The sequence below is a fragment of the Battus philenor genome, unplaced genomic scaffold, assembly GCF_028537555.1.
Source record: "Battus philenor isolate CCGP_79_NKW_IND1 unplaced genomic scaffold, ilBatPhil1.0.hap1 SCAF_5, whole genome shotgun sequence".
NCBI classification, from domain to species: Eukaryota; Metazoa; Arthropoda; class Insecta; order Lepidoptera; family Papilionidae; genus Battus; species Battus philenor.
Window position 1 is genome coordinate 10,480,672 of NW_027181715.1, and position 26,977 is coordinate 10,507,648.

Here is a 26,977-nt window from a genome sequence, read left to right on the forward strand (position 1 = left end):
AAAAACAGAAAAATAATTAAATTCATTAATGACGGAAAATTTCATTTTTTTGTCCACATTTAGACAAGATGAACAGGATATTCTATTTACGGGTGATGGGTGATTCACATACTAAACATGATGGTATTTATGATTCCTGGTTAAACTTGGAGCATCAGATGTTATGCATGTTCATTCAACAATATATCTATCTAAAGTGTTTACAGACCTCACAAAAATATGACATGCCCAAGATGGAAAGAAGCACGTTGTTAGACTTATCCCTTTTTGATATAAAAAAAGACTTTTGTAATTATTAATTACCACTAGAGTTTCCTGGTGAATGCATTGAATTTGACACAGTTGAGCTATTGGGTGTAGAGCCTCCCGGTTGGTTACCAGATGAGTTGTGACTAGGTGTACCCTGACCTGCAATACAATACCATTTTTCAATTCATAATGTGTAAAAAATTTATAATGAGTAAAACTAAATTTCACTATAAGCAAAATTAAATTCTCTTGATAAGTAGAACAAGCAAAAGATTATTTTTTAACTGTTTTACAAATATTGTTAAAAGATTTGATAAACATTGGATATTTTTAATAACCAATTTAGTTAACATTCTCAAAGAATTGCAAACATAGACCTAGGGGTGAGTCCATAAAGGCTTTAATTTGATTTATTTATCATACAGTTGACATACTCTGGATTTTAAGCTCTTCACTCTACCCTGATGAATTGCCTTTCACAAAACTTAGTTCATCATATTTTAGAAATTATGTGAAGCAGTTAAAAGTCTTTATGATGATGATGAAGTTAAAAAGGCATAGTAAATGCCATCTAAAACAATGCATACCGCCTCAAGTAAACTAAGTATCACTAAAAAACACTAGGTATTATAGAACAAAACAAAATTCAATTAAAAAAAAAGTTTGAAATATTTAAAATTATATTATGAAAACCAAATATATACTCAAAATATATGATTAATTATTGATATATGAACTTACCTGATTGTAAGGAAGGTGGAGTTTTTTCAGATGGATTACCTGGCACCGCACTTTGATAATGCTCTGCCAACTTTGGTATTTGATCTTTAAGAAATTTTATCAGTGTTGTTGTCCATTCTAGAAATATTAAAAGCATCCATTACAGTAAACACAATAACAATTACAAAATTAAGTATCATTTGACTTAATCAGTATCAATTTATAGTCTTGGCAGATGCTGGATGCAAGAAGCTTCCCACTGATGATATAGGAAATTTATAGTGAAGGTCCAGCAGTGGACACACTACCACTGATATAATGATATTGTTGATAACAATGAGTGTTTTACAACTGTTATATAACATAAAAATGGAAAAAACAGTTATTATCTGCATATCACCTCATTAATTGGTAGTTGGTTAGTTGGTAGTTAATTTTTTTAAGTTTTTATCTATGGTTACAAAAAAGTGCCACTAAATAAATAAAAGTATGAGTTTTACAGTTTAATCAATATCTATAACTTATATATTACAGTAGTCGACATAAGAGCTGTGGCAGTCTAGCGGTTGAGGACTGAGATTTGTGATAACAGCTCATGCGTTTGAGTCATTTTCGTCCACTAATTCATACTTTGTGAAGATTATGGTATATCCCCTCATAAATAACTTAGGATGAGGCCTATGCCTTGCAGAGGGATGAAACAATGATACATGACCAGTTACATATATAACAACTTATATCTTACCTGTAGTGGGATCAGGTAATTGTCTCTTTTTAATTTTTGCTTCTGAAACTGCTACAGTGTAAGCTGAACTAAGTTTTATGAACCAAGCAGCTCTTGGCATCGCCACTTGATATTCTGTTAGTGTAATAAATATTTCCTCTTTCTTATTAAAGTTTGGAGCTTTCTTGGCAAGTATTGCAAGTGGTTTGCTGCCTGGAATTATATACAAATTATTAATAGAAAAAACAACAAAGATTGTAAAAATTAAGTCCTTGTAAGAAAATTTTATATACATGGAAGCATTATAAAGACTTAAGATTATAAAATAAAAAAAAAGTATCTTTTAAGTATTTCAAGCAATTATTGTACAATTTTAAATATCTGTTCATGTGAAAATGTAAGATTTCTTCTTTTTTTGTAAACACATAAGTCAATTTTTTAATTACAAAACATAATGAAAATAACTTATAACTATTATGAAAAGGGGTTGATATTTTGTTAAGCATGTTTCATGTCATCCCTTAAGCATTTTTTCTCTAAACTAACATCTCTAAGCTAAAATTGAAAGTATTTTTATTCAAGTAGACATTTACATGCAGTTTTGATTTGTCAATTATTTTAACATTATAAGTAGTAAGGTACCACTGGCTTAGAATTCTGATCTGCTGAGTATGAGTAGCTAGAAACTCAACACTTGGTTTTTTTAATAAAATTTATTAAGCATTTTCTCCTATTTTGGTAATATTTTACTATAAAGCTAAATAAGCTATTCCTGCTCTAAACACTCATTTCCCAAGAGCCGGCGTGAAACTCAGCAGTTGAATTTTAACTGAAATATACCTATGTTTACTGTATACATTATAACTTCAACCATGTAAATGTGCCAGCAAACCACACATTTCAAACAACCAAACATTCTTGAATGCTTTAAAATTTATTATAAAACTTTTTATTTTAGATCTAAAACTAAGAAAAAATCTCATATATAATTTTGAACAAATTTTATACACTCTGCCACCCTTTGTAATACCATTTTGTAGCTACTATTAATTGATAATGTTCAGTACAGTTTAATACTTTAAAATAATAAAATTTAAAATGTATTATACTAATAAGATGTCAGATAGGAATTTCTCATGCTCATACTAAAAGAGTTTAAAAGAAGTTACAAAAATATTTATTTAAAAAGATATTTATACCTGCCAAATCCTTAAACCATGCTTCAATTTGTGCTTTAGTTCTAGCAGTGGCTGGCCAAAAATTATCTTTCGGATTCACTTGCTGCCTCTTTCGTCCACAGTCAGGTAATGTATTTAGCTCCTCTTTTTTGGATAGTATACTTGAGAAAAATTGTCCTATCTGTAAAAAATTTAAAATTTTTCTGAACATTATTATTACATTTTAATTATAAATTTAGCGTTATTTTTATATAAAGTGGCTAATAATTTTAATCTTAATGATTTTTAGGACACTATTGAATGAAAAAAAAATAAACAACTAACCAGTTATGTATAACTGTTTATGTTTTTAATAACGGTAACCTAATACAATATGCTACACAAATTATTTGCTCACCTTTGAGGCCGAATAGTTAAAATTTCTGGCTGTTCCAAATTCGTCACTTGATTGTGGTGTAGTGGAAAAACCATGTTTAACGTTTGTAGAGGTAAGCTCATCCTCTTTTTGGCGAGGTTCTTGCGGGTATACATCAGGGGGGCCTAAACGGGGCCTTTTTAAAGGCCGTTTTTCATACATTATCCCCATATTTAGTGTGAAAACATTTACCTGAAATTATTATCATAATAAAAATAAAACATTGAAAGATAGTAGTCACGTCATTATATGAAAAGAGAAAAGTGATTCACCCTTATTCTAATATAATTTTACAAATTCATTGTGATGCTTATTTCAAACTATGTGATAGTACTTTTAATTACTAAACACTATAATTAAATTTACTTTCTGTGTATGAACAATAAAATAAAATACATTTGATTTTGACGTATATCAATCATACATAAATATAACCACAGATAAATGCCATTATAGGTACAGTGTATCTTAAAATCTACTAAGAATCAGTATTCAGAATGAAAAAGTTTAATAATTAAAACAAATTTAAACAAATTTTAAAATTTGTTCACTAATTTTAATCCGAGAGAATTCTTGTTGGATACGTTTAAAATATTTGATGAACATTATTTTGAATCGCAACCGTAAATATAAAATTTATAGAAGTGTTACTAGATTTTAATTGAATAAAAGTGTGATTTTGTTCATTTCATTGAAATGATATAATAGTCCACAATACAAGATTTTACACAAAAATATTTACTGAACTTCAACAAGAAGTTATCTTTGACAGATAATTCTTTCAAAAAAAAATACAGTACCAATCTTTCAAATGTAAACCGTATTTATTTACTATAAGGTTAATGTCAATTTGTAGGTGCACTATCATTTTGACATGTGTGATTAATGTTATCAAACTTTGAAAAACTATAAATCAAAGATTTATGAAATAAACCTTGATAACATACATTTTTTTTAAAATTATATCAAAATGCCTCCTAAAAAGCAACCAGAAAAGAGTGGTAAAGCAAGCGGTGGCAAAGGTGGTGGAAAATCTGCAGGCGATACGAAAGGTTAGGGTAAAATTAATATGAATTAAAAATTTAAATTGTTAATCAATTAGTACAGATCGACTGTCAAGAATTATTTTAAAAAATTACAAAAAGTTTAATTTTTAATTTTAGAATCAGGTGCGAAAGAGAAAAAAGGCGGAACCGCTGTCAAAGTACGTCACATTTTATGTGAAAAACAATCTAAATGTTTGGAGGCATTAGAAAAATTAAAGGCTGGACAAAAATTCCCAGATGTAGCAGCAGCGTACAGTGAAGACAAAGCACGTCAGGGTGGAGACTTGGGTTGGATGACCCGTGGCTCGATGGTTGGCCCCTTTCAGGATGCAGCATTTGCTCTGCCAATATCATCAGTCACTAACCCAATTTACACAGATCCTCCCATCAAAACTAAATTTGGCTATCATATTATTATGGTCGAAGGAAAAAAATGACAGATATGGTTTTTGAATTTGAGTATTTCTGGGCGATACTGTTATTATTTGTTATGGAAAGAATATGTTGCCTCCAAGAGCAGTTTGATAAAGATTTTTCTCTATTACCTGACCCAACCAGCTCTAGCATGTCTTTAATATCTGATATAGATGATTTTGCAAACAGAGAGTGAGTATTAAATCTTAAATAATTTAATTCATCATCATAATCATCACTGTTGATGAATGCCTACAGTTTTAAATAGATTTCTCAGATTTTTACAGCTTGCAGTCTATGGTTATTGTTGCCAAGACACTGACAAGCTTAATATCATGCATCCACATTGGTTGTCCACATTTGTTGGCTCTGTATTCTGCAATATTGTGAATATTTTGCCTAGATTATATCTACAACTTGCATCAAAGTGCATGCTTGGTGTCTGTTAACCCAGGTTAAAATATTGATGATGTCTTCTGAACGGGACTGCAGTACTAATAGAACTTAATGTTCCCTGGAAGACAAATATACCTAAGGCAAACAAATGAAACAACCATGTTAAAGAGGGATGTATAAATTTCTCTAAAACCTGCTGAAGGATTTAGGCTTGTTAATACCAAACATTAGTTAATTTCCAGAATTGGTTGCCAAAGTGGCATTAGTAGGCTTATTTAAAATTTGTCCAAAAAATATACAAGAAGGTGAATTCCAAAGCATTGCAAGAAGGCCTGGTTAAACCTGCTATATTTTTTGTCAACTTCGAGTTTGGTATTCAATCCCTCTCCCTACAATGATGGATGCAGCACCCACACCATGAATCTAAAGAATGCTGAGAAATATCTAACAAGCTTGTTGCGTTTATTATATAGGAAACTATGTTTTTGTTACAGTTTAAGTTTGAAGTTATGTTTTCTACGCTTATACCGTATGATGCATATAACAATAATATTAACTGTCATCTTCTTCTGCAACATGTGCTTATGGTTTATCATGAACAAAAAGAATGGGTCTAGAATTATTCAGTATCGCTTTAGACTGACTTTACCATCATAGTTATGATTAAATGATTGTTAAATTCACAGTGACATTAAAATTATTTTATTAATGCTGATTTTTATTTTTTCTGTTTAAGGTTGTCTCTGTCTTTCTCTATAACCATGGTAGACTTTAAGGATAAAATTCACCAAGTGATTTGCAGCTCATTGTATGAGTGTTATATGAAAGTTGGTAATAGTCATCATCATTGTTTCGCACCAAATATATATATGGGGGGATACACCATAATGGACACACTGGGCAGACAGGTTGGTGATCATAGTGTGGTATTATGGTTGGTATTGTGAGCATTGGTAATCTTATTTAATTAATGCACTAAGTGTGGATTATATATAAGATTATCCTGGAAAGTTAACCCCCAACCTACAATTGCAAGTTTACTTTTGTTAAGTAAAACTCTTAGAACAAAATTAGTTTAATTCATGTTATATCACTGGGGTGAGACAATATGATATGTTAGCATGTTAGGATTAGTTTAAATAATAGCATTAGCATTAAACCATGATTTTTGTCTTTGAAGTGGTAAGACCTGAAAGTAAGTAGGCCGTTATGTCGGTTCGTTGATAACACTCCAGAGGAGTTGGACTGTGAAGGCAAGGTAAGTACGTCTACCTTTTCTTCCAGAGTGAACTCCCAGTGATGGATGAAGAGGAATGTCGGTATTATGATACATTGCTCTCCTTTCGATCTTTGAATAAACGGGTTCCGGTAGAGCTGTGGTTACTAATCATCTTTCAAAATATGTTGACGGCTTAGCTAAAGACTAGATTCACTGTAATTGGTTAAAGTGCTTGGAGTTGTGAGTACTTGCTCTGTTGGTTACCTTTGCTTTTTAGTGACGAACTCGAGGGAGTCCACTAGCTCAGGTCTGGCGTGGGTTTTAGTCGGTGCAAGTTCGATATAATCCGTTGTTGCGTTAAAACCTGGTATGCGAGTGCATTAAACAAGGAAAAAACGACGATTTCAAGATATGGTTATGTTAGGGTAAGGTTATTGGTTACAAAATTAAATGAAAACTGCAAAGTATAATTTTTTAGCAGCCTTTATTAATGATAATAAATACTTAAAGTAGAAAAAAAATATCGTAATTACAGACTGCTGTTAAGGTTATATTGTAATAAATATGAAAAATAATGAGGTAAATCTTATAACTAAGGTGATAGGGTTGATAATCATGGAGTATATGTTGATACCGCGTTTACATTTTTGGCATTGTTGTAAAGTTTGCGATGCAAACATTGTATTTATTCCTAGCGTTATTGAATGGTGTCTGTTTAAGTGGCGTAAGTAGGCCCCCCTTTGGTGGATTAACAACATTGTCAACTTCGCGGGCAATTCCTGGACCCGTCATCATGACTATCTTTGGGGAAGGCCTATGCCTAGCAGTAAAGGATATCGGCTGATATTATGATGGTATTGAATGCAACGAAAGAATTTATGATTGTAATTTTGGGAATGATCTTAGTACACGTGTAACTTCGTAATCTATTTGCTTTGTTAACATCTGTGTGACATATTAAATTCGTAAATTAGGATTCGTGTATCGGACGTATTTGAGTAGTGCGTCGTTCTCTTCGCAGACGAATGGCTTGCGGTGATGGCAAGCAACGTCGTGCCAGTGGACACCGTCATTATAGAAGTTGTTCAGGATAGCTACGCAATGTTCAGCTGCACCTCCTTGCTGCAATTCCTGTGTGAAATTCAAAATAAATGTCAATAAGTAAATCCTGCGAAGTTCAACGGGATAAATGTTACTTATGACCATTAATTGGAGGTGGGAATGGAAAAAGAAACATTAATATACGAGTTAAAATACGATGTCTGCTCTTTTTTCCCAATTAAATTTCACGTCTTCTGATTTCAAATAAGACCAGGCAGGAAGCAACTTGCATTTTCTAACAAACTCAAAGGCCGTACTTTGCGTTTGCCGGTCCGTAGTCTTCGTTCCAGAACCGTAAGGTCCCAGCGGTCATCTATTCTGCGCACTATGTGTCCTGCCCAATGCCAAAACTCTGGACTATGTCGGTTTACTTTGTAAATATCTAAGTACCAGAACGAAAGTAACTTGAGGAGATCCTCATTTATTTATGCAACAGAAATTTCGTGGGAATGGGATCCATTGTGAAAGAATTTGTATGTCTTATTCAGTATCTGATTTCGAGACAGAGTGCTGAAGGAGGTTAAACTAAACGACTTTTCAGTAACTAAGCTCTGCTCGCTCGCTAAGCTTTTAGGAAATTTAAGAGGGTGCTTTATATAGTAAATGCAGAGGTCCCCGAAATGGAGTGTCTACTTAGGCAGTCATGAGATGGGTGTAATATTGTAATTCGAGAAAGCACTGAAAGCGTCAAGGTCACTACGAAAGAAGATATCGTCGTTATTTTAAAAAATAAAAAAAGTTAAGATTAAGAGAAATGTATTATATTTTTGAAGACGTATCTCTTTTTGATTTCATCGTACTGTTGAATGGTGATGACATTTAATGAAAGATAAACAGTTGTGAGTATATTTACTAAGACCAATGCTTTCTGTACGTGAGTGAGCACCTATAACATTTTCTGTTATATTGTCTGGTTTTACAAACTCGTTATCTGTTTAAGTACCGTGTAGTGTACATAAATCGTAAATGTTATTTTCATGTTCGTGAGGTTAAAGTACTTATTGCATAAGTAACGTAATCACATATTAAAAGTCCAAGCTGTTAGTGAAGGCTATAGAGGGACAAGAAGCGGACATGGAAGATCCGTGCGAGGCAGATTACGTATGTATGTAGGCTTGGTGCTGCAACTCGGGCGAAAGTGACGCGCAAACAGAATTCATCGATGACTCATAAAGAATACCGATGAGGCTTTGTTGAACAGTAGAAAGTGGCCGGGACATGCGGGTATGCCCTTCGGCGAATATTTCGCAGCCCCATAAATATTTACACCGCTTTCGTTTTCATGGCGTGACATCCGCCGCGAATATCCCGTTGTGATAAATATTACCTAACTGTTAGTGGAATTGAGTAATGGCTCTCTGCAAGTTAATTAAGTAAGGTTGCATATTACAAGATTTTATATTCTGGTTACTCTTCTATTACTATATTTACTAATTGAACTTTATAAATTGTATTATCTATCTCGTACCTATCTAAGTCCTCTTTCAATTTAAAACTATTAAATGGCAGTTTTAGCAAGTGATGAAGGAAGTTTATTATAAATTTTAAGGCTTTTTTTAACTGTTAAAAAATTATAAAATTTTTGGGAGACTCAAAGGTGATATTTGATATTTTTATTTGTAACTAAAGTGCTGAAATTTTACTAATACTAAACTTCATAGGATTTGGAACTAATATATTTCAACGAGATTCCAACGTCAAAGTTTATAAAGACAACCTAAATTGTCAGGTACTCCAATCTTTTTAGAAAATTTAGGAAGAATATTAAGTGACAAAATGAAGTAGCGCGATACTATAATCATGAATTTAGGTCGGCAATTGTTTTTATATATCATGGACTAAACAGACATCATGACCGTTATTATTTGGATCTTACTATAACCGTTGATAAGCCAGGTCATTTTATTTTAATATGAATAATTGTGATTAGGGTACGAGCTGGGGCAATTGCTTTTTTTCAGGCATCAAAGAAAAAAACTTACGAAAAAAGAGACCTTGACTTCGTCATAGAAGCAAATATTGTTAAACGTATTTACATAGCTAGATGAACGTGGCCCAAAAATATATACTATGCCTCTCAATAACAATTTAAAATGTTTGACATTTGAACCTTTTTTTATGGTTAGTCACGTAAACCGACGTTGTATTATAGCAGATATAATAGCAGATATTGTTACAAAGTCCAATAATTCTTACTTAAAATATTTTCTACTAGCCCCATTATAAATCTCTGAGGGAGGCCCATATTTTGCAGTGAACGTCGTATGGCTGAATTGATGGTGATGGTATTTACTCTCGTTTTTCCTTACCCTGTTGTCCGGTTGAGGTTTACCGATGCCGCCACCTTCGGACCAGTCATTCTGCTGGCGGTTGGTAGTTGGTGCCAGTTTCTGAAGTTCAGCCGTCCAGAACCATCCGTTGATTTCGTTGGGAAGCAGGTCAGGACGATTGCATCCCTTAAAGTCGCAGAGGCGGCCCGACGTCCAGATGTATTTAACCTGAGAAACAAAGTTATTAACACTCTTCCGACTCAAAGAAAAAAATTCTACATTTTAATCGAGGCCAACATTAACATTAAGGAATTCCATATTATATTGTTATAGTACTGTACGATAAACAAGGCCTTTTCTTGTTATAAAAATGGATACATATACTAAACTACACACTATACGAAAATATATAACAAGTAAATTATATTATACGAGTGATTAAATTTAAATATTTTCTGGCAGGACTTCAAAGTTAAATTCTAAATGGAATCATAATACGGATTACCGTATTATGATTCTATTATCCAGAATTATCTGAAGTAAGTTTATGGATATTAAAGTCTCACAACTAGATTTTTGGTTAAGATAAAAAGTAGACACAAAACATTTAATTTAAATAATATGTTTCCCATATGATATCTTACTGAAATACAAAAGTATAAGTTAAATGCCGTCATAAGAATTTAATTTCAAAAAGCGCCGGTAAAGAAAAATGTAAATTCCTTTGGCTAAAGTTGGAAAAATGTAAATAAGTCATTCAAACCATAAAAGATAAGGTCCAGGAATGTAGACACGGATACAACATGTAATTATATCTGTTATGCAATAAAATGTTACGATAATCACCTAACTGGCTACTTAACTCTAAAAGAGCAGTTGTTTTGTTGTAATACACTCTGAGCTACAATGTAAAAGACATAATTACTCAAAAAAGCCAGAAATGTTGATTATTGTATATACAAAATGTCTGGCTAGTTCTTATGCATACACACATCAAAAGTTTTTATAGATATCTCTTTGAATTGTGAGATTTTTTGGTTCACTGCAAAGCCCGCAGGAGATACAATTACATGCAATGATATGTGAGTAACTGAGTTGGTAGAATACCCGAGTGATTTGTATTTAGACTTTGATACTTTCATTACTAGGTTACACGGTCTAACGTAAAAGTATCGACATGATGAACAAAGACCAAACAGTGCGAGAAAAATTCTTTTCCCACGTAACAAGACGCCGTTCCATCGATAACAAACAGTGAAATCTGAAAAGGGAAAATATTTTAAAACACTAGTATCGTAACGAAGCTCTTCGTGTACACGATATAAATAACCGTTAATAATTGTTGTTCTTTTAAATTTTAAATAGTAGAGCTGGTGCGTTACTTGTGTCTGTTAAAACAAACAGCTTAAATTGTCATGAATTACTTTAAATAGTTCAGCGCTTTCTACTTTTATTCGCATCCGTATTTGAAGATATTACGTTTTCATGTCACGGTCGAAATGGGTGACGACCATACCACTCTTCAATCGAACTCGTGACATGGGCGACACGTGAGGATTTTGCTAATTTCCGAGACGCATTGTGGCCATGCAGGTCAAGGCTGGAGGAAATTCATTGTCGCTAATGCTGTCTTTTTGTCTCCGTTATCTCCAAATGCATGTAAATCACCGGCACATCCGTAGAATCTTTAGTAAAATGTTCAATTCTTTTCTTAGCAATAATAATCCTCAATAATTATTTAAATTATATTCTTTTAACGATTCTATAAAACTGTTATTCAAGAATCCTTGGAGAGTTGCAAATATTTAATTTTGCAATTGTCATATTCTCATGACATTGCCTGTTTGAATACACATTGATAACCAATCCACAATATTTAATAACGGGCCTGATGACATTATAGTTTATTTCGACATTTTTCCTTTAACATTTCTAGCATTTAATTGAGGAACGCATTCGTTTTTTGACTCACATACTTTCGAAACAACCGAAGATATAAAATATTGTTAAAGAATTTACAAGGTCCCTTTATTATTCCAACTTTAAAGTTATTGCCATGAAGGAATGACTTTATGTACTGTACTTACTGTTATTATATTTTACTATGTATTAACGACATCATGATCATTTCAGATGTAGGAAGCCCACTGTTGGACATAGATTTTACCCATAAATATCCAATAGAACCGGTTGAAAGCAACTTGCATCCAGGGTCCTTGAGTGAACGTCTTATCCTGCGGTTGTGTTATTTACAACGCTATGTGGCCTGCTTACTGTCATTTCAACTTACTAATTCACTGGGCACGTTGAGTAACGATATATTGCTTTCGATCTTTCCTGATTCGATTTTGTAGAGAAATCCATTGTACCTCCTCCATAATTCCTCGAGTGACTCTTAGTTTGCCAATGAGGTCTAAAGTGGGAGACCGGTGCCTTAATTCACCACTGGTAACACAATTTAGTAGTAGACTTTTACCATAAGGCAGTGTGGATATCAGACGACAAGATGTTAGAAAAGATCATTACGCTACAAAAATTTTGAATGGCATAAATTGTTTTACCTTGTCTTGAACGATGCGTGCCTTCACCCATTCGTTCTCGTCACTGGTTTCCAATGAGACGAGATCCATACAACGTTGTCGGCAGTAGTTTCTAGCGCTCAACCAATCCTCTTCCACACCCCGGAGTGCAGGGTCTCGCCATGAGAAGAAATATCCCTTGTCTAAATGGAACAAAAATTATTATTATTTATTTTCACAAAGTTTGATTGGTTGTTAGATTGGTTATAGACGTAAAAACTTTAAAGAGATGGCCATAGCACTAATTTGTAAGCAAAACCTTTAACAGCTATTTAAAATCACCAAGTATAAAGCGATCACTCTCAAATTCTATTGTAATGCGACAGGCCAATAACTTCTGTAATTAATTTTTATATGTAGTAGTCTGATTTTTGTAAACGCCTTTTCTTACTATATCATCATTACGTTATTTACCAAACTGCATGTGTAGAGAGAAAAGAGGGCTATTTAAGTAATTAGAACATTGTAATATAGTTGCATGTTTTATTACGGGGTTATAGAATGCGTCAAATCAGTGTCAAACCTGAAATTTTAAATTCTCGTGTGCAAATATAATAACAATTCGTTTTTTTTCATTAGATAGGAAAATTATTAAATCGATAATAGAATATTATTCCGAACTGTAAAAAGGTCATGGACGTAGATGGTTTTTTTTTAAATATGTATATTGATTTAATCTTCTTAAAATTCAAATTTATTTCATACTTAATTTGTAGCAAAATAATTGTGTGACTCAAAGGCAATGTTATTTAAAAGAGCAAAGTTCTTGTTAAAAGAGGTTATTTGAAAAAGTGAGTTGTGTAATGGTCGAATAAATCATAAAGTAATAATTTATGTTAATATTTTACTTAATTATTTATCAAATTTGATCTTTTCCCATGTTATTTAAAATTAATAATTGCCTTTTAAAATTTTAAGAATATTAACGCAAAAATGTAAAATTGTACTATTGTATTGTATTGTATTGTATTGACAATATTTCGAAAATATATACCAATGGTAAGACATGATATGGTATACAAAATATTTATTAAAAAAATAATTCGCCCGAACAGGGACTTGAACCCTGGACCCTTGGATTAAAAGTCCAATGCTCTACCGACTGAGCTATCCGGGCTACACAGAGTTAGTTAAAAATTAACTAGACTTGTTTGTATGATTTAGCTAAAAAATAAAATATGAAAATAGATCAATGAAACGTTTGAAGTTTTCTAAATAATGTACTGTTGTAAACATATAATACTGGTATATTATGAAAGGAGTTTACTTTAATGAAATACCAGTAGTAACAAATAGTAAATTTTTAATGGAATTTTAATTATTTTGGTTATTGTAATGATTTCATAATAACATTTTAATAAAGTTGTTGCCGTGTTACTCCAGTAAATGTTTGGTATGGGTAAAATCTATTTTTGTAATAAAATACATCTGATGGAATTGTACAGAACGATTAAATAACGTCTACATATGTTTAAAAACAATAATACAGTAGATTAAAAATGTTACGATCATGTCATATTCAATTTACCAGCTATTTGAAAACATGTTTGAAGATTTTTAGTAGAGTTATTCATATTTTTCCTGCTTTTACTACACGACTTTATCAGCTTGGTGGAATAACACAAATTCCAGGTTAAAAACAGGTTGCCTTATCTAACATCCGGCAAAGATGTCGAGATAAACTTGCATGTTGTTTTACTGTATGGAGAGCTTATGTCATGAGTTCACATTTCTGTGAACGTTTCAAAAGAGATATCGTAGCAATTTTAAAATAGACAAATGATAAGAGAGCTTACTACGACTGCGCTGGAAAAGGTTTAACTATATTTTAATATCCAATATTTTAAATTAAACACTTTATTAACGTTAAACAATCTAATGTTTGCCGTTATTAATGTAATCCAAGATATATTTGATAAACTTTGCTAAACGTCTTTACGATAAATAAATTTGATTTTTTATTTTTTTCTTGTGATCATCATATCATTACCTCCTCAGACTTAAAGATTTCCAAAAACACCGGTTAAAGAGATCTACAACCTGCGCCTTCCCAAGTTAACAAAATCGTCTCTCTATCTTATGGATGAACGTCTAACGCCGCGCCTGCTGGCCTTTGGTCTCCACTCCAGAACGCTAAGGTCCGAGCGTCCATCTATTCTGTGCGATATTTCCATTTCAACCTGCTAATCCGTTGGGAAATGTCGGTTGCTTTCGTTTGTCTACGGATCTGCTTGTTCCCGATCGCTCAGACAAATCCTGTGCACATAACATTCTATGGTTCGTTGATCATCTGTGAGCTCACCAATAAGGTCCGAAGTGGATGCAATTTTGTAGGTAATATTAATTTAAATGCAACATCGTATTAAAGGGTGGCAATCAGATCTTTGCATTTACTTTCTCTTGTTCATTGTAACTTAATGCTAATGTATGATTAATGTATTGCGATAAGCCACTACGATTAAGCGGTGATGAGATTCAATATATTAATAGCAGGGGTAAACTTTCAAACAATCGTCATTTTATCTATAGAATATTTTATATATACGACAGTAGAAGACGCTTTCTCTATGGTATAATATTCCGGTTTTAGTAAAAAAAAATCTTAATATAAGAAGCGGTCATTTTTCGATGATCAATTATCATAATTTAATTTATAAATGTTGTTAAGTCTAAACGAATATCATAAACACGTTAGAAAATATAAATTCTGACTTACTCAAACTTTTTAAGCTTATTACGTAAATTTTGAAATGTCATAATAAACATTTTAATTTAATTAAAATTCTCTCTGTTTCCGGGTACATTCAAGCGGTAATTTTATTTTTAGGATAGAATAAGGTGTATACTGTACTTAATTAAATTTGTCATTACTTTCTTTTCTGTTGGGCTAAATAGTGTAAAGGTTACGTCTGCCAAAAGATCAACTTCCAAAAATAATTTTCATTCAATTTCGAACCTCTTCTAGTTCTGACATATAACAAGTTTAAAATAAAAAAATGTTATGCCAAATGCTCAATTAATATGGTTTGATATTAAAGGAATTATATTTAACTTTTATAACTATAAAGGCTGTTTTACATTAGTCTTCTTCTAATGGAAACTAAATCGAAAAATTTTTTAATAATAATTGTAACATTGATTCGTAAAAAAGGTGCAAAAAACACTTTTGACGGTATTAAAATTACAAAGCTAATAATTCGTATAATAGCGAGATGTAGATGGTTTAGGCGTAAGATCCTGGTTTAAAAATAGATAAATATCACGTAAGTGACGTGCACAGTAAACGATACAGTGTGGCTTTGAGGATGTAATACACGGGGGATTTCCAGTTTCCAAATAAAGAAGAAGTACTTATTTTCTTACCAGCTGGTCTTCTTAAACACTGACTAATTGAATATTTATTGATATTCTTTTATTACAGATATTAGCAGCGATATTAAACCAATTTTATTAAGAATAACTCTTTACGTTAAAGTTTTATTCATAAAAAGGTTACACTCTGTCAACACTCAGAATTTTGAAACACAAAATCGTTCTTTTAAAAAACGATGACAGGATGTATCATTAGCTAAATAATTTTATTAGCTAACATGCTCTTCAAAACGAAACTAAGTAATGAAACGATGTCGAGATAGTATCTGCTTAGGCGTCAAAAAAATATTATACAGACTAAAGAACTTAAATATCCCTGTTTAAGGTAGGTATGATTGTTAGAATTTCTTAATTAAATAACGAAAAAGTTAATTAATAATTAAGCAAATATTTTTCAAAGGACATATAATTCTGAAGTCAGTCAATAAGAAAATAAAAGAATTGTCTTGACTTACTGTCGGCGTATCTTTCGTGGATGACTCGATTGAGACAAAGAGAAGGCACCGGAGGTTCCAGGATGCGTCCATTGGGAAACTGGGCGTTCACCACTGTTACTAACACCACCAGTGAAATAAATAGCTTCGCCTCCATTATCTATTGACAAAATATATTAAAATTACTTAAATTTTATTTAAAAGCTGCACATTAACATAACCGAAATCGCATATGTTTTTGTTCCTATAATTAGCGTTAAGGCAGTAATTTGTTAAAATTTTGGCATTCTAGACATCTTCGGCGCGCCTTTTTATAAAGGCGTAAAAGCGAAAGAACCGGAAATTTTTTATTAATTTCTCGGTTGTTATGATTAAATAATAACAGGTTCGACCAACGAAATATTTATAGTTAAATGACAGAAATTGATTGTTGAGTTTTAAATATTATAATATTTCTATTAGGGCAACAGTAATTGTAACGGTTGTTTTTTTTTAAATGTGTTAAAAACAACAGCAGGATATTGAATTTAGAACAATAACATTGGAATTTACGGTTAAGGTTTTTAAATATTCCACCAATAACAAAGTTTTAAAGCTTATTTGAAAGATAATATATGTATTCTCTTGGATGAAAATGTTACAAAATAATGCAACATAAAGTTGTTGACAAACAAACTTTCTTTAGTCTCATCACGAACGTTGCGCAAGTACTGAAGCAAGGAGAATCGGGATTAAAGACCGGTCCCGGGTCGAATAGAAAGCGACCTTGTCCCCATGACTGAGTAGTTCGTTCCTCTCCACAATAGTCCCTTTATATCCAACATCTATAATATTTATCATAAAAAAATCATAAATTGATTGACGGTCAAATTTCTTATCTACCTATAAATTTTATTTATAAGAAAATTATTCTGAATTAAATAAATAAATTTAGAGGGATTAAAGTTTTTCTTTTTAAAAAAAAAAGAGAACGAAAGAGGTTTTACTCACAGTACGTGTCTGTCGTCCGATTCGGTCACAAACTGATGCGTTGTCGCAGCGCAATCGTTTTATATAGAGGAAACGCGCACGCACGATGATCCAACAACCCTCGTAGGGTGTATCTGGGCGTATAATGATTTATGCTGACTAATTTGTACCTTGAAATTTTACGTTATCTGTATTATCTAGTAGTCAAAATGTCAAAATTTTAGAGAATTTTCTTTGTTGCCGATAAAAAACATGGAAATTCTATTTCATCAAATCTAAAATATTCCTTATTTTAAAAACTGTTTATAGAAAACAACAACAAGTAACTATTCGTGTCTGTTTGTCTTATATTTATAGAACATTATAGAAAAATCCTTATTAGTATTTCTAGTATATTCTGTTGACCGAGCGTTGACGGCCTACGTGTAGGCATTGTTAATCGAGGCTTTCTTTGCGCTATTTGTGCATGTTGACTTTGTCACAACAGTTCTGGCTGTCCTGGCTCTAGTAATAAATGGCAAAAAGATTTAATATCTATCCATGTCTCCTGTATAAAAGAAAACTTATACAAAAAAAAGATTTTTATATAAGCTGGGTGGGATAAGCATCTAATTGACAAGTTAAAGTTTCACTACAATTTTAAACATAATTATGAAACAATTATAAATTAAAAATGAGTGTATACCATTTAAGTACCCATAACTATGTAATACGAGCTATTTAAATCTTATTATATAAAAACGTTGATTTTATGAAGTTGACAAATAGTAATATTGTTCTTTAAACAAATTTTATTATAATAGGAGAAATATTTTAAATATAATTTAAGTTTAAGTAGTTCAAATCAGATATTATTAACTTAGTAGCTTAGAGCAAAACGTATAATGAATATTTGAGCTCATAAATTCGACGACTAATTAAAAAAAAATCTATTAAAACAATGTTTATCACATTTTTTATGATTTTAGTGAACCCTTGTTAAGTTATGTATTAAAAAAAGTTTTATAATAATATTATTTTAACGGCGTAACATATTTTAACAAATCAGTATGTAGTTATAGATAAATTTTAGTTAATATTTATGATACTTAGTAAAGTTTAAAACCCAATTTTAAGACTTAACTGGCTCTATAAAATAAAGACACTATTTGGTTTTTGTAATAGTATTCTTGTTATTTTCTTATTATAATGGAACAAGTGGATTAAAGAAGTAATGCGAAATTTCTATTTATAAACTTAATCTTAAACTGAATACGAAATGTCGGTTTGGGTCATTACGTCATTGTTTCCATAGGAATGGGAAATATTCAAGTTCATATACGTGCTATCACCCGGACTGATTAAAATATCTGACTGTCGGGAATCATCATCATTCAGCCATAGGACCTCTATTGCTGAATACAGGCCTCTTCAAGAGATTTCGGAGAGGACCGGTGTTAAGCGCATCCAAAGTCTTTCAACGACTTCAACAAGGGCCGCTATCCTTATGGTGGACATTTTACGCTGCATTTGCAAGTCCGTGGTTTCCACTCCAAAACTTTAAGGCTCTGTCGGGAACACAGGGGAAATGAACGAAGCTATACATAACTTAAAATAAGTTAGCTCGATTATATGCAGCGCACACAATCTCTATAAAATCTCACGCAATTTTTTTAAATTCAATTTAAGAATATCATTTCCTATTTGTTAAGTTTAAATAAATTTAAAAATAAAACAAATATTTGAAACAGGCATAAAACTTATAAGTTAATTATCTTATTAATTTAACCTTGATTAATTTATCTTTCCTATTAAATGAGACGGCTAATTGATGTTTGAAAATCATTAGACTTAGTACTGAGTGTGCAGTTTAATTTCGTGAATTAGGTCTAAGACACACAAAGCGTTCGGGCGGTTCAACGCTGCTGCGGCTTTATACGGTATTCATATATAATGAACATACATCATGGGTTAACCGCGCATACCTAACAGATTTTAAATTAACTCTGTATACGATTCTGACATTTTAATATCCATCATCATCACCATTTCAGTTATAGGACGTCCACTGTTGGACATAGGTTTCCCTCTTTGATTTCAAATAGGGCCAGTTGTAAGAAGCATGCATTCAGCGTCTTGCGACGACCGACTTCAGACTTTATAAGGTCGACTGTATTACTAATGTATGTACATTATTAAGTCTAATTTAAGTACTAATGTATGTACATTATTAAGTCTAATTTATACTTATAAATTGTTATAAAATATAAAACCTTAATCATCACTTAGTTCACATTTTTCGGTCCGATATCAGCAACCGATTAAATCGGGCTTCGGCTCTTTAGGGCATTCTTGAATTAGAATCGTAGCCAAACGCGTACATTCAGTAATAGTTTAAGCCGAGGTCACTTCTCTGAGGCCCTTGCGTCTCGTGATTCATGGGGCATCCGCCCAAGCGACCTTATAGTTCGGTGGCTTCCAAATCCGTAAAAAATCAGGTATCGAGCCGATCTTCTCGTAGGTACACTTAATATTTTTATGCCAGTAAGATAATCAAACATCTTCCATCAAAAAAGAGAAATAGATTGCTATTTTTGAATCCTGGTTTTTGGTAGCATTTAAAGACTATTTATATGTAATGGCTAAACTATCAGCGTTAGCCGTAATAATATTCTCTAAGTAAAACAATTGTGACTATAAGTAGTGAAGTCATTGTTGCGCAGGCTAAGGTCGCTGCCTCGACTCGTCGTGTGGAGACGCTCTAACATCTCGTACTTTCCTAGAATTCGCGCTATTTGCGTTCCTAAACATATAGTAAGCAGATATTTAAATCATTTATATTTCTATTGATATTATTTATTTATATGGTAAATTTATTGTGTATATTTACATTTTAAATGCTTTCATTGAAATTTATAATAAAAGGTATAAGTATATAGTTTTGAGTAAGTTTCCAAACTTACTCAAAACTACACTTTTATAGAACGAAATATAATAAAATTCGGACCATATTGACACAATTGTTACTTTTTAGACGACATTTACATTTTAGAAAACGTTCAAGTTTAGATTTTAAGTAGATATCGGAATAATATATATAATTAGCTTATATAATACTACATTACATTAATTTATCACTATATGATAAATAAACTTATCATATTATGTAACTTAGTGGCGAGATCAGAAGATGGTTCAACATGTATGTGACACGCTCTGTCCATTCTTTGATGTTTCTTTGTGATTCAGTTGCCGTAGGCGTGAGATATGTGTTTTTTTTGTGAAACAGTTAAACGTAGTACCGTTAAGACAGACAGGAAGAGTTTATTATACTCAAGCTTAAGGCTACTGCCGCCAAGCCAATTGCGAAATATGCGTTTTAAAGTAAACTGAAACTTTATATAAAATATTTTAAAATTTTTTTTGTTATTAATATCAATAGATATTTCTAACGGAAACGTGAATTGATTAAAAAAGTTTAAACAGTTCATGTGTATAATAAAATGTTTATTCATTTAATTGAAATGTATTAATTTGTATTTACATACGGCTCTAACCAAAAAAAGCATTTATACTAATAACCAATCATGTGTACAGACCATATTTTTTTAGAAAGCAAAATTTTTTTGAAAAGCTGTAAATGGTTTACTATTACTACATGAAAAAACAAATGTTAGTAACCTATGTTCCAAAAGCACAGGAAAGACCGAAATTTATATACGGAAAGTAAAGATTGTAATGTCAATGTTGTTTTTTATCTTATTATGTTAATGTACATTAAAAGGGCTAACTTAATGTTTTTAAGTATTCTCTGTATGTAACTTAGGATCTAATAACGTTGATAGATCTAATGAAATGTACATGATCCACGAGGTATTTATTATAACGTGCAGCAAAAATCATCAAAAACGGTATTCAAATGTTTTCTTCGTGTTACATTGTTATTAAGGAAATTAAGAAATTTAAAGTAATAGAAACCACAAGAGCATGTACTAAAGTGAAAGATTTGGTGAATATTAATTGTTTTTATCACGATAGAGTTGTACAATTTGCGTTACAATTTATATTACTTTGAACAAGTTGCAGTCTATAAAGAAATGTTATTAGTAACCTTACAGCTTAGAGAAACAAGTTTATATATGATAAACTTATGAAATACTCCGTACCTGGCTTAAGTTAAAAAACATCGCATTAAGATTATGTACTAAAATATTGTACGACGATTAAATGAATAATATAATTGTTTTCTTGTGTGTGCTAGTGTGCTATTACGTGTCAATAGAATAGAAATGTGATACTTCATTGTATCATACATACTTTATGCCCACATTTTATTTATAATTGTTCACATAGTTTTGCATAGTTTCATAGTATTATTATCATTTTACATAAAACGTTACCCATTTTTAGAGAAAGCTTCGTATGAACAGTATTTTTTTTATAGTTGTGTACAATTGGAAAGAAGGAATTATAAATAACTACAAAATAATTGTTTAATATGGTCGTTAGTAAACCACATTTACTAAATGTCTCAACCAAGTTACGATTGAATAATTGAAGTATTTAGTCAGGAAAATGTTGCGACAAAGTAAAAAGTAAGTCAGCTGAAAAACACATTAAAAAACAAAATTTATTTAGAGTGCACGTAAAGAACTACAATATTTCTTAATTATGAAAGGATAAAACAACGTAAAGTAAAAGTTATTTTGTTACTCATTAGGTTAAAAGAAATGTACTATAAATCATAAGGGAACACAATTTTAACATATAATTCCATATCAAATCCAATCATAACTTTATTTTTTTCACGGGATTATTTCTTAAATTATACGATATTTCTTTCATGTAATTGCCACTTCAAAAAAAGAAACGATATGTCAATGTCATTTCGAAATGACAACCATCGGATTAAGTGAATGAGATGAATGAACGTAAAGTAAATATACTTTATTGAAGAAAACAGTTTACCGAAATATACGTGTATTGATTTTTGTTTATAAGAGCAGTTCTGTATTATGATAAATATGTTTTGCTGTCTTAAAGGATGTATAAATGGATTTACACTAACTCCAAGTGTTCCAGTACGAATAAAAGAGAACCCAATACAATTGGATTCTTTACATATGGGTATTTATTACAATATACTTATTTTCGCGAATTCGTAGAATAATGTGTAAATAAACTGAAAGGATTTTCAGTTCGTTGTTTTTTTTTATTTTTGCATGGAAATTCTTCATCTTAATAAAAAGCTTAGTCACGAAAATTCTCGAGTATATTTAGTGTGCAGTATGTTATTGTTTTTAATGCATATGTTTGTACCACATTTTAGAGCAGTATTTGAAATCGCATTGTCTTAATTCATTGTATCCTTTTTAAAATTTCCACCAAGACATTCCATTACTTAAGCTATTGACTCTACTAAATGGTATTTGTACTAAACTTGCACCTATATAAATCAAATATAGTGTATTATATTAGTTGTCTTTATTTCAATTACTTATATACTAAACCCTTAATAGAAATCCTTTAATGAATTTCCTGAATCTTTAATTAATAATGCTGTATATATTTTCACTGGCTTCATACAGTTCACTTAAATTGTAATAAATTGTACTTTCAAAAGTGTCATTTATATTCTCGATTATAGAATTAGAGTTTATGTGCATTATTGATTACTATTTTAACTTCTACTACAACTTTATTAGTTTTGTGTTTATTTATATATGAATGTGAAATACTTCTTTAATTATAGGTCATGAAGTTGTGTTGGTAAAAAGCGGCCAACGGGCATGTGGATCTGGATGTACCTTGGGTAATGCCCCATTAGTGCAAAACAAGGCTTACTTTGAAGTGAAGTTGCAACAAGGAGGGGTTTGGGCTGTAGGATTGGCCACTAGAGACACTGATCTGAATAGAGTACATGGTAGGTTGAAGACTTAATCTTTACTAACTACTCAAATGAAGATTTCTTAAAAGCTAGATTGCACTCCATTCTTACTGGTGTGCATTGCCTAATGCTAGTTTAGAATATTGCCCTTTACCAGGCAATTTTTTTTGGTAGTAATGGAGGAAATGGTGGTGAAGTTTCCAACACCTGTACTCCTCCCAGTCACCACTTGTGTAATGCTAAATGTGTATATAATGACAAGCTGAGATCCCCTCTTGGGACTCTTGTAGATCAGGGCAATAATAGGCTAATAACCTAATTAATTTTGGTTTCTTTACGTATTTAAGTTTTGTATATGTATTGTTTTAATGTACTTAAGATACTTAAGTTATTGTTAAATATGTATAAAGTGATTTTATGCCACTATATTTCATAGATTTTGGTAATTAACTAAAATTTAAATTAGATTTAAATGTCAAAACTACATACCTTAATGGACAATAAATATTTTGTGATCTAGGATACACAAGATATTATTGCATTGTTCATGGGAAGCAGGCTGTACTTATAGGATTGTGTGTCTTTTTAGTATTTAAGTACATTTATCAATATTTGCTTTCCTGAGGCAAGCCAAAGGTCCCCTTTCATGTGTTTTTTTCTTTGGAATGGAAAAAAAATCAACAAACTTGCCAGGCTAGTATCTCGCTCAGGATCACTCTGGTCTTAATATCAATATATAGTATTGGCATCAAACAGCAATTTGTAATCCATCATGGAGTCTGGTAAATCAGTGATGTATAAAAACAGTTGCCAACCTGAAGTCTATTATGCTCTCATGTTACAAAAGTTATATACGATGTTGCATGGCAAAATAAATTTTTGTCACATAACAATCTCTATTGCTTTTCTTAAAGATTTGTGTTAAATGGCAATTTATAGTAATTTATTTCTCTTAGTTTGATAATTGAATCTTTTGTTCATTTAAACCTATGAAGGGTAGTTGCTGTACATGTGATGCTGTAGGTCAGTGTTATTTACTGGGAAATGTGATTTTTAGAAGTAGAATTGTTTAATTCTATAACAGTTTATACAGAAGAACTGTAGTTACTCCTTTGTCCTTAAGTTGGTTACATGACACTTTGGTTTTCAATTTCCTTAATATTTGACAAGACCATTTATCTTATTATGTACTAACTATTGCTATCTAACTCTCGTGTCCATACTTATTATCGAAAGAGAAAATAAAAATAAACTTACCAAACTAAACTATATTTATTTAAGTAAATATTTACTTTAATACTTCAGGTGGATTGGACAAGGAATCATGGTGCCTCAACAGTGATGGCACAGTGCGGCATGATAATGTGGAGCTATACCATCTTCGGCCTTCCATTCCTGACTCTCCACATACTGAGCTACTTGTATCAACCGAGTCACCAAATCATACAGAAAAAGATAAATCCGAAAGTGAGAGAGAGACAGAAAGTGTAGTAGCTGTTATGCCTGTAGAAGGTGATATAATAGGAATAGCTTATGACCATGTGGAAATGAATTTTTTCTTGAATGGAAAAAACTTGGAGATACCAGTTAGAAATATTAAAGGAACTGTGTATCCAGCTCTTTATGGTGAGTAACGAATTTTTTTTATATTTTTTAATATTTTTAAGCTATGCAATTTCTGTTTTTTCAGTTTCTTAACATTTAGATATAAGCTGGCTTAATTATTGCAAGGGCTAAGTCAAAGTTAAAATTGATTTATTACATGAGATCATGACAATCATTTATAATAGTCACCTTAAAATTTTAAGTTTTCATTAGTTTCTAAAACAACAACAGAAGAAGTGACAAAAAAGTCCATGTTTGTAATTTTTTCTTTTTTTTTTCTTTTTGTTCTTTATGACTTGTGTATGCATACAATAGGTAATTGTTGTATGTTACCTAAGACATTTTATGTCATATCAGTATTTCTCATTCTGGTAATTGTTTATTGGAATTGATAATTATAAATATACCGTATGACCCTATATACCAAGACTCTTTCATGATTAATTAAATATTTTTTAATGTTCATATGGTTATTGGATCATTCGAAATACGTTCACTAGGTTACATATAACATGCAAATAGATGATTGAGTCCTAAATAATCTGCATTTTATTTTTCAGTCGATGATGGCGCGATTTTGGATATAATTTTAGATAACTTTCGCTATCCACCGCCCTCTGGATATGAGAAGATAATGGTTGAGCAGTCCCTCCTTTAATAGAAGATAAGAAAACTGGATTATTTTGTGTGCTTGGACACTGTGTTATGTCAACAGTGACCTTAGTCAGGTGCTTGGTCACAGGGTTTGAGACTTGTAATACTTTATAAAGAGTGCTTATATTTTAAATAACTGTTACCTTTCTTGGTACTATACATTGGAATATATTTATTTTATGTCCTAATTTTTTTTCATTAATTTAATAAATTTTTAATTTCTAAATATATATATATATACACATCTACAATATTACTTGAATATTCTTGATATTAATATTGTAAGTACAATTTTCAAATAGTGTGTAGACTTTTAAACCATGGATTCAAACTTATAAAAAATTTAGCTTCTGGATTTTGTGATACATTTTAAAATTTGCAGCATTTGTCAGTTTTGATGATTTGAAATAATATAATTATCAATTTTTATGTAACGTTTATTTAAAATGCAATTTGTTTTTTATTTTAACGAATTATTTATCATTTTCGGGCCCAATTACTAAAAGTTTTTTCCTTAAATATATTGGGAATATAATTTTTTAATGATTTATTGAAAAGCTGTATTTTATTTTTAATTAAATCACAAATTGAATTATGTCATTTAAATAAGTCATTAATTAGATTCATGTAAACTTTATATATATAATACAATGCACTGCCATGATTTAAATCAGGAACCGAAACAGTCATTAAAATGATTATATCGACATAGAAATCACTTTATGGTCACTAATTAATTAATGAAAATATTTTCCATATGCCTGACTATGGTCAAGCTAACATTTGGTATATAAACCACGTGCGTATTTTTATCTAAGATGGTAATAGTGTGCGGTAAATACTGAATAAGTCACAGATAATTTAGATACTGTTGACCTGTAGTACCTAATCTTTTATTTATTTGTGACTCTTATAATCTCCACTGTACTGCTACCAAAACCACTGTGTCGTGCTTTAGGTATGCGTGAAACTGGAGAGAAGTGTCGGCCGCTCCGTTACATCAGTACTCTGGCAGCATTTGCGGCGATGGCGCTCATGCTATTATTTTCCTCAGTCCCTCATCGCTGCGCTTTCCTAAGGCGTGGTACAGCGGTATCGGTAGCACTATAGCAACTCATGATAGTAATTTGACTTCGTAAGTTTGACATTTAGTTATACATTCCAATATAATTGAATTTCTAGAACGATTCTATTGTTCTTAAAAGTAATGTTAATAATCTTTTAAGCTTGCAAAATGTTGAAAGCATAAAACAGTCAATATATTTGAAAATTACTAGTAAATGCTTTCATTTCATGATTAATGATTTATATAATACAACTTAGTATGGAATTATAACATATTTGTTAAAGAAATAAATATAAAAAAAGTTTTGGTCCTATTATAAATTATGATTAGAATTCTGCTTTAAATTAATCAGATGTAAGCAGTGTAGATTTATTTTTTCATATATGTATGTACTATTACTGTGGTTGAAAAGAGACTTAAATAGAATGTGGCTGCCATTTGCTTTGAGTCCACTTGTTTGCGTGTTAGGCAGATATCGGCTTTTATATGAAATTAGTTAACAATTAATTATTTTAGCTTTAATTGACTCTCATATATTTTCCTTTTGTATTAAATAAAAAATCTCTTAGTTACTTCTAAGTAAATGTTTTAAAAAAGATAATTTTTATTAGAGAGTATTGTTCTACATCGACCCGGTTTTATTTATTTCATTATCATGTTGTCCAATTTGTGTTGTAGTAGATAAAGGTCTCTCTGGGCT

At 31.2% G+C, this 26,977-nt stretch overlaps 4 protein-coding genes and 1 non-coding gene across 8 annotated transcripts in view; 2 read left to right on the forward strand and 3 right to left on the reverse strand.

Moving 5' to 3' along the window:
* Positions 1-3,689, reverse strand: part of LOC137929968 (mediator of RNA polymerase II transcription subunit 12-like) — a 36,584-nt gene extending 32,895 nt beyond the window's left edge. For all 3 annotated transcript variants that reach the window (XM_068773131.1, XM_068773130.1, XM_068773129.1), the window contains exons 1-6: positions 3,559-3,689; positions 3,269-3,478; positions 2,893-3,052; positions 1,715-1,906; positions 991-1,107; positions 304-408 (exon numbers count right to left, since the gene is read on the reverse strand). In XM_068773131.1, coding sequence (XP_068629232.1) covers positions 304-408; positions 991-1,107; positions 1,715-1,906; positions 2,893-3,052; positions 3,269-3,457 — 763 coding nt within the window. In that variant the 5' untranslated portion in view covers positions 3,458-3,478; positions 3,559-3,689. The remainder of the gene's footprint in view (positions 1-303; positions 409-990; positions 1,108-1,714; positions 1,907-2,892; positions 3,053-3,268; positions 3,479-3,558) is intronic.
* Positions 3,690-4,129: 440 nt separating this feature from the next.
* LOC137929600 (peptidyl-prolyl cis-trans isomerase NIMA-interacting 4) lies at positions 4,130-5,833 on the forward strand. Of its 2 annotated transcripts, XR_011108846.1 has the most exons (3): positions 4,130-4,338; positions 4,450-4,938; positions 5,637-5,833. XR_011108846.1 is itself a non-coding variant. In XM_068772624.1 (2 exons), the coding sequence occupies exons 1-2, from the start codon at positions 4,257-4,259 to the stop codon at positions 4,767-4,769; spliced, it is 402 nt and encodes a 133-aa protein (XP_068628725.1). In that variant the 5' UTR covers positions 4,130-4,256; the 3' UTR covers positions 4,770-5,833. The 2 variants fall into 2 exon arrangements, 1 of the variants encoding a protein (XP_068628725.1); XM_068772624.1 differs by having other exon boundaries at positions 4,450-5,833.
* A 1,028-nt stretch (positions 5,834-6,861) lies between these two features.
* LOC137929356 (uncharacterized) lies at positions 6,862-17,208 on the reverse strand. The gene is made up of 5 exons (XM_068772258.1): positions 17,108-17,208; positions 16,139-16,277; positions 12,294-12,454; positions 9,772-9,960; positions 6,862-7,492 (listed from the first exon to the last, which is right to left on the reverse strand). Exons 2-5 carry the CDS (start codon positions 16,272-16,274, stop codon positions 7,319-7,321), a joined length of 660 nt encoding a protein of 219 aa, XP_068628359.1. The 5' UTR covers positions 16,275-16,277; positions 17,108-17,208; the 3' UTR covers positions 6,862-7,318.
* On the reverse strand, positions 13,356-13,428 carry TRNAK-UUU (transfer RNA lysine (anticodon UUU)). The gene has a single exon. It is a non-coding gene; the product is annotated as a tRNA-Lys (tRNA).
* A 4,807-nt stretch (positions 17,209-22,015) lies between the features above and the next one.
* Positions 22,016-25,585, forward strand: LOC137929744 (SPRY domain-containing protein 7). The gene is made up of 4 exons (XM_068772821.1): positions 22,016-22,192; positions 22,818-22,988; positions 24,258-24,578; positions 25,118-25,585. Exons 1-4 carry the CDS (start codon positions 22,081-22,083, stop codon positions 25,213-25,215), a joined length of 702 nt encoding a protein of 233 aa, XP_068628922.1. The 5' UTR covers positions 22,016-22,080; the 3' UTR covers positions 25,216-25,585.
* Positions 25,586-26,977: the final 1,392 nt, after the last annotated feature.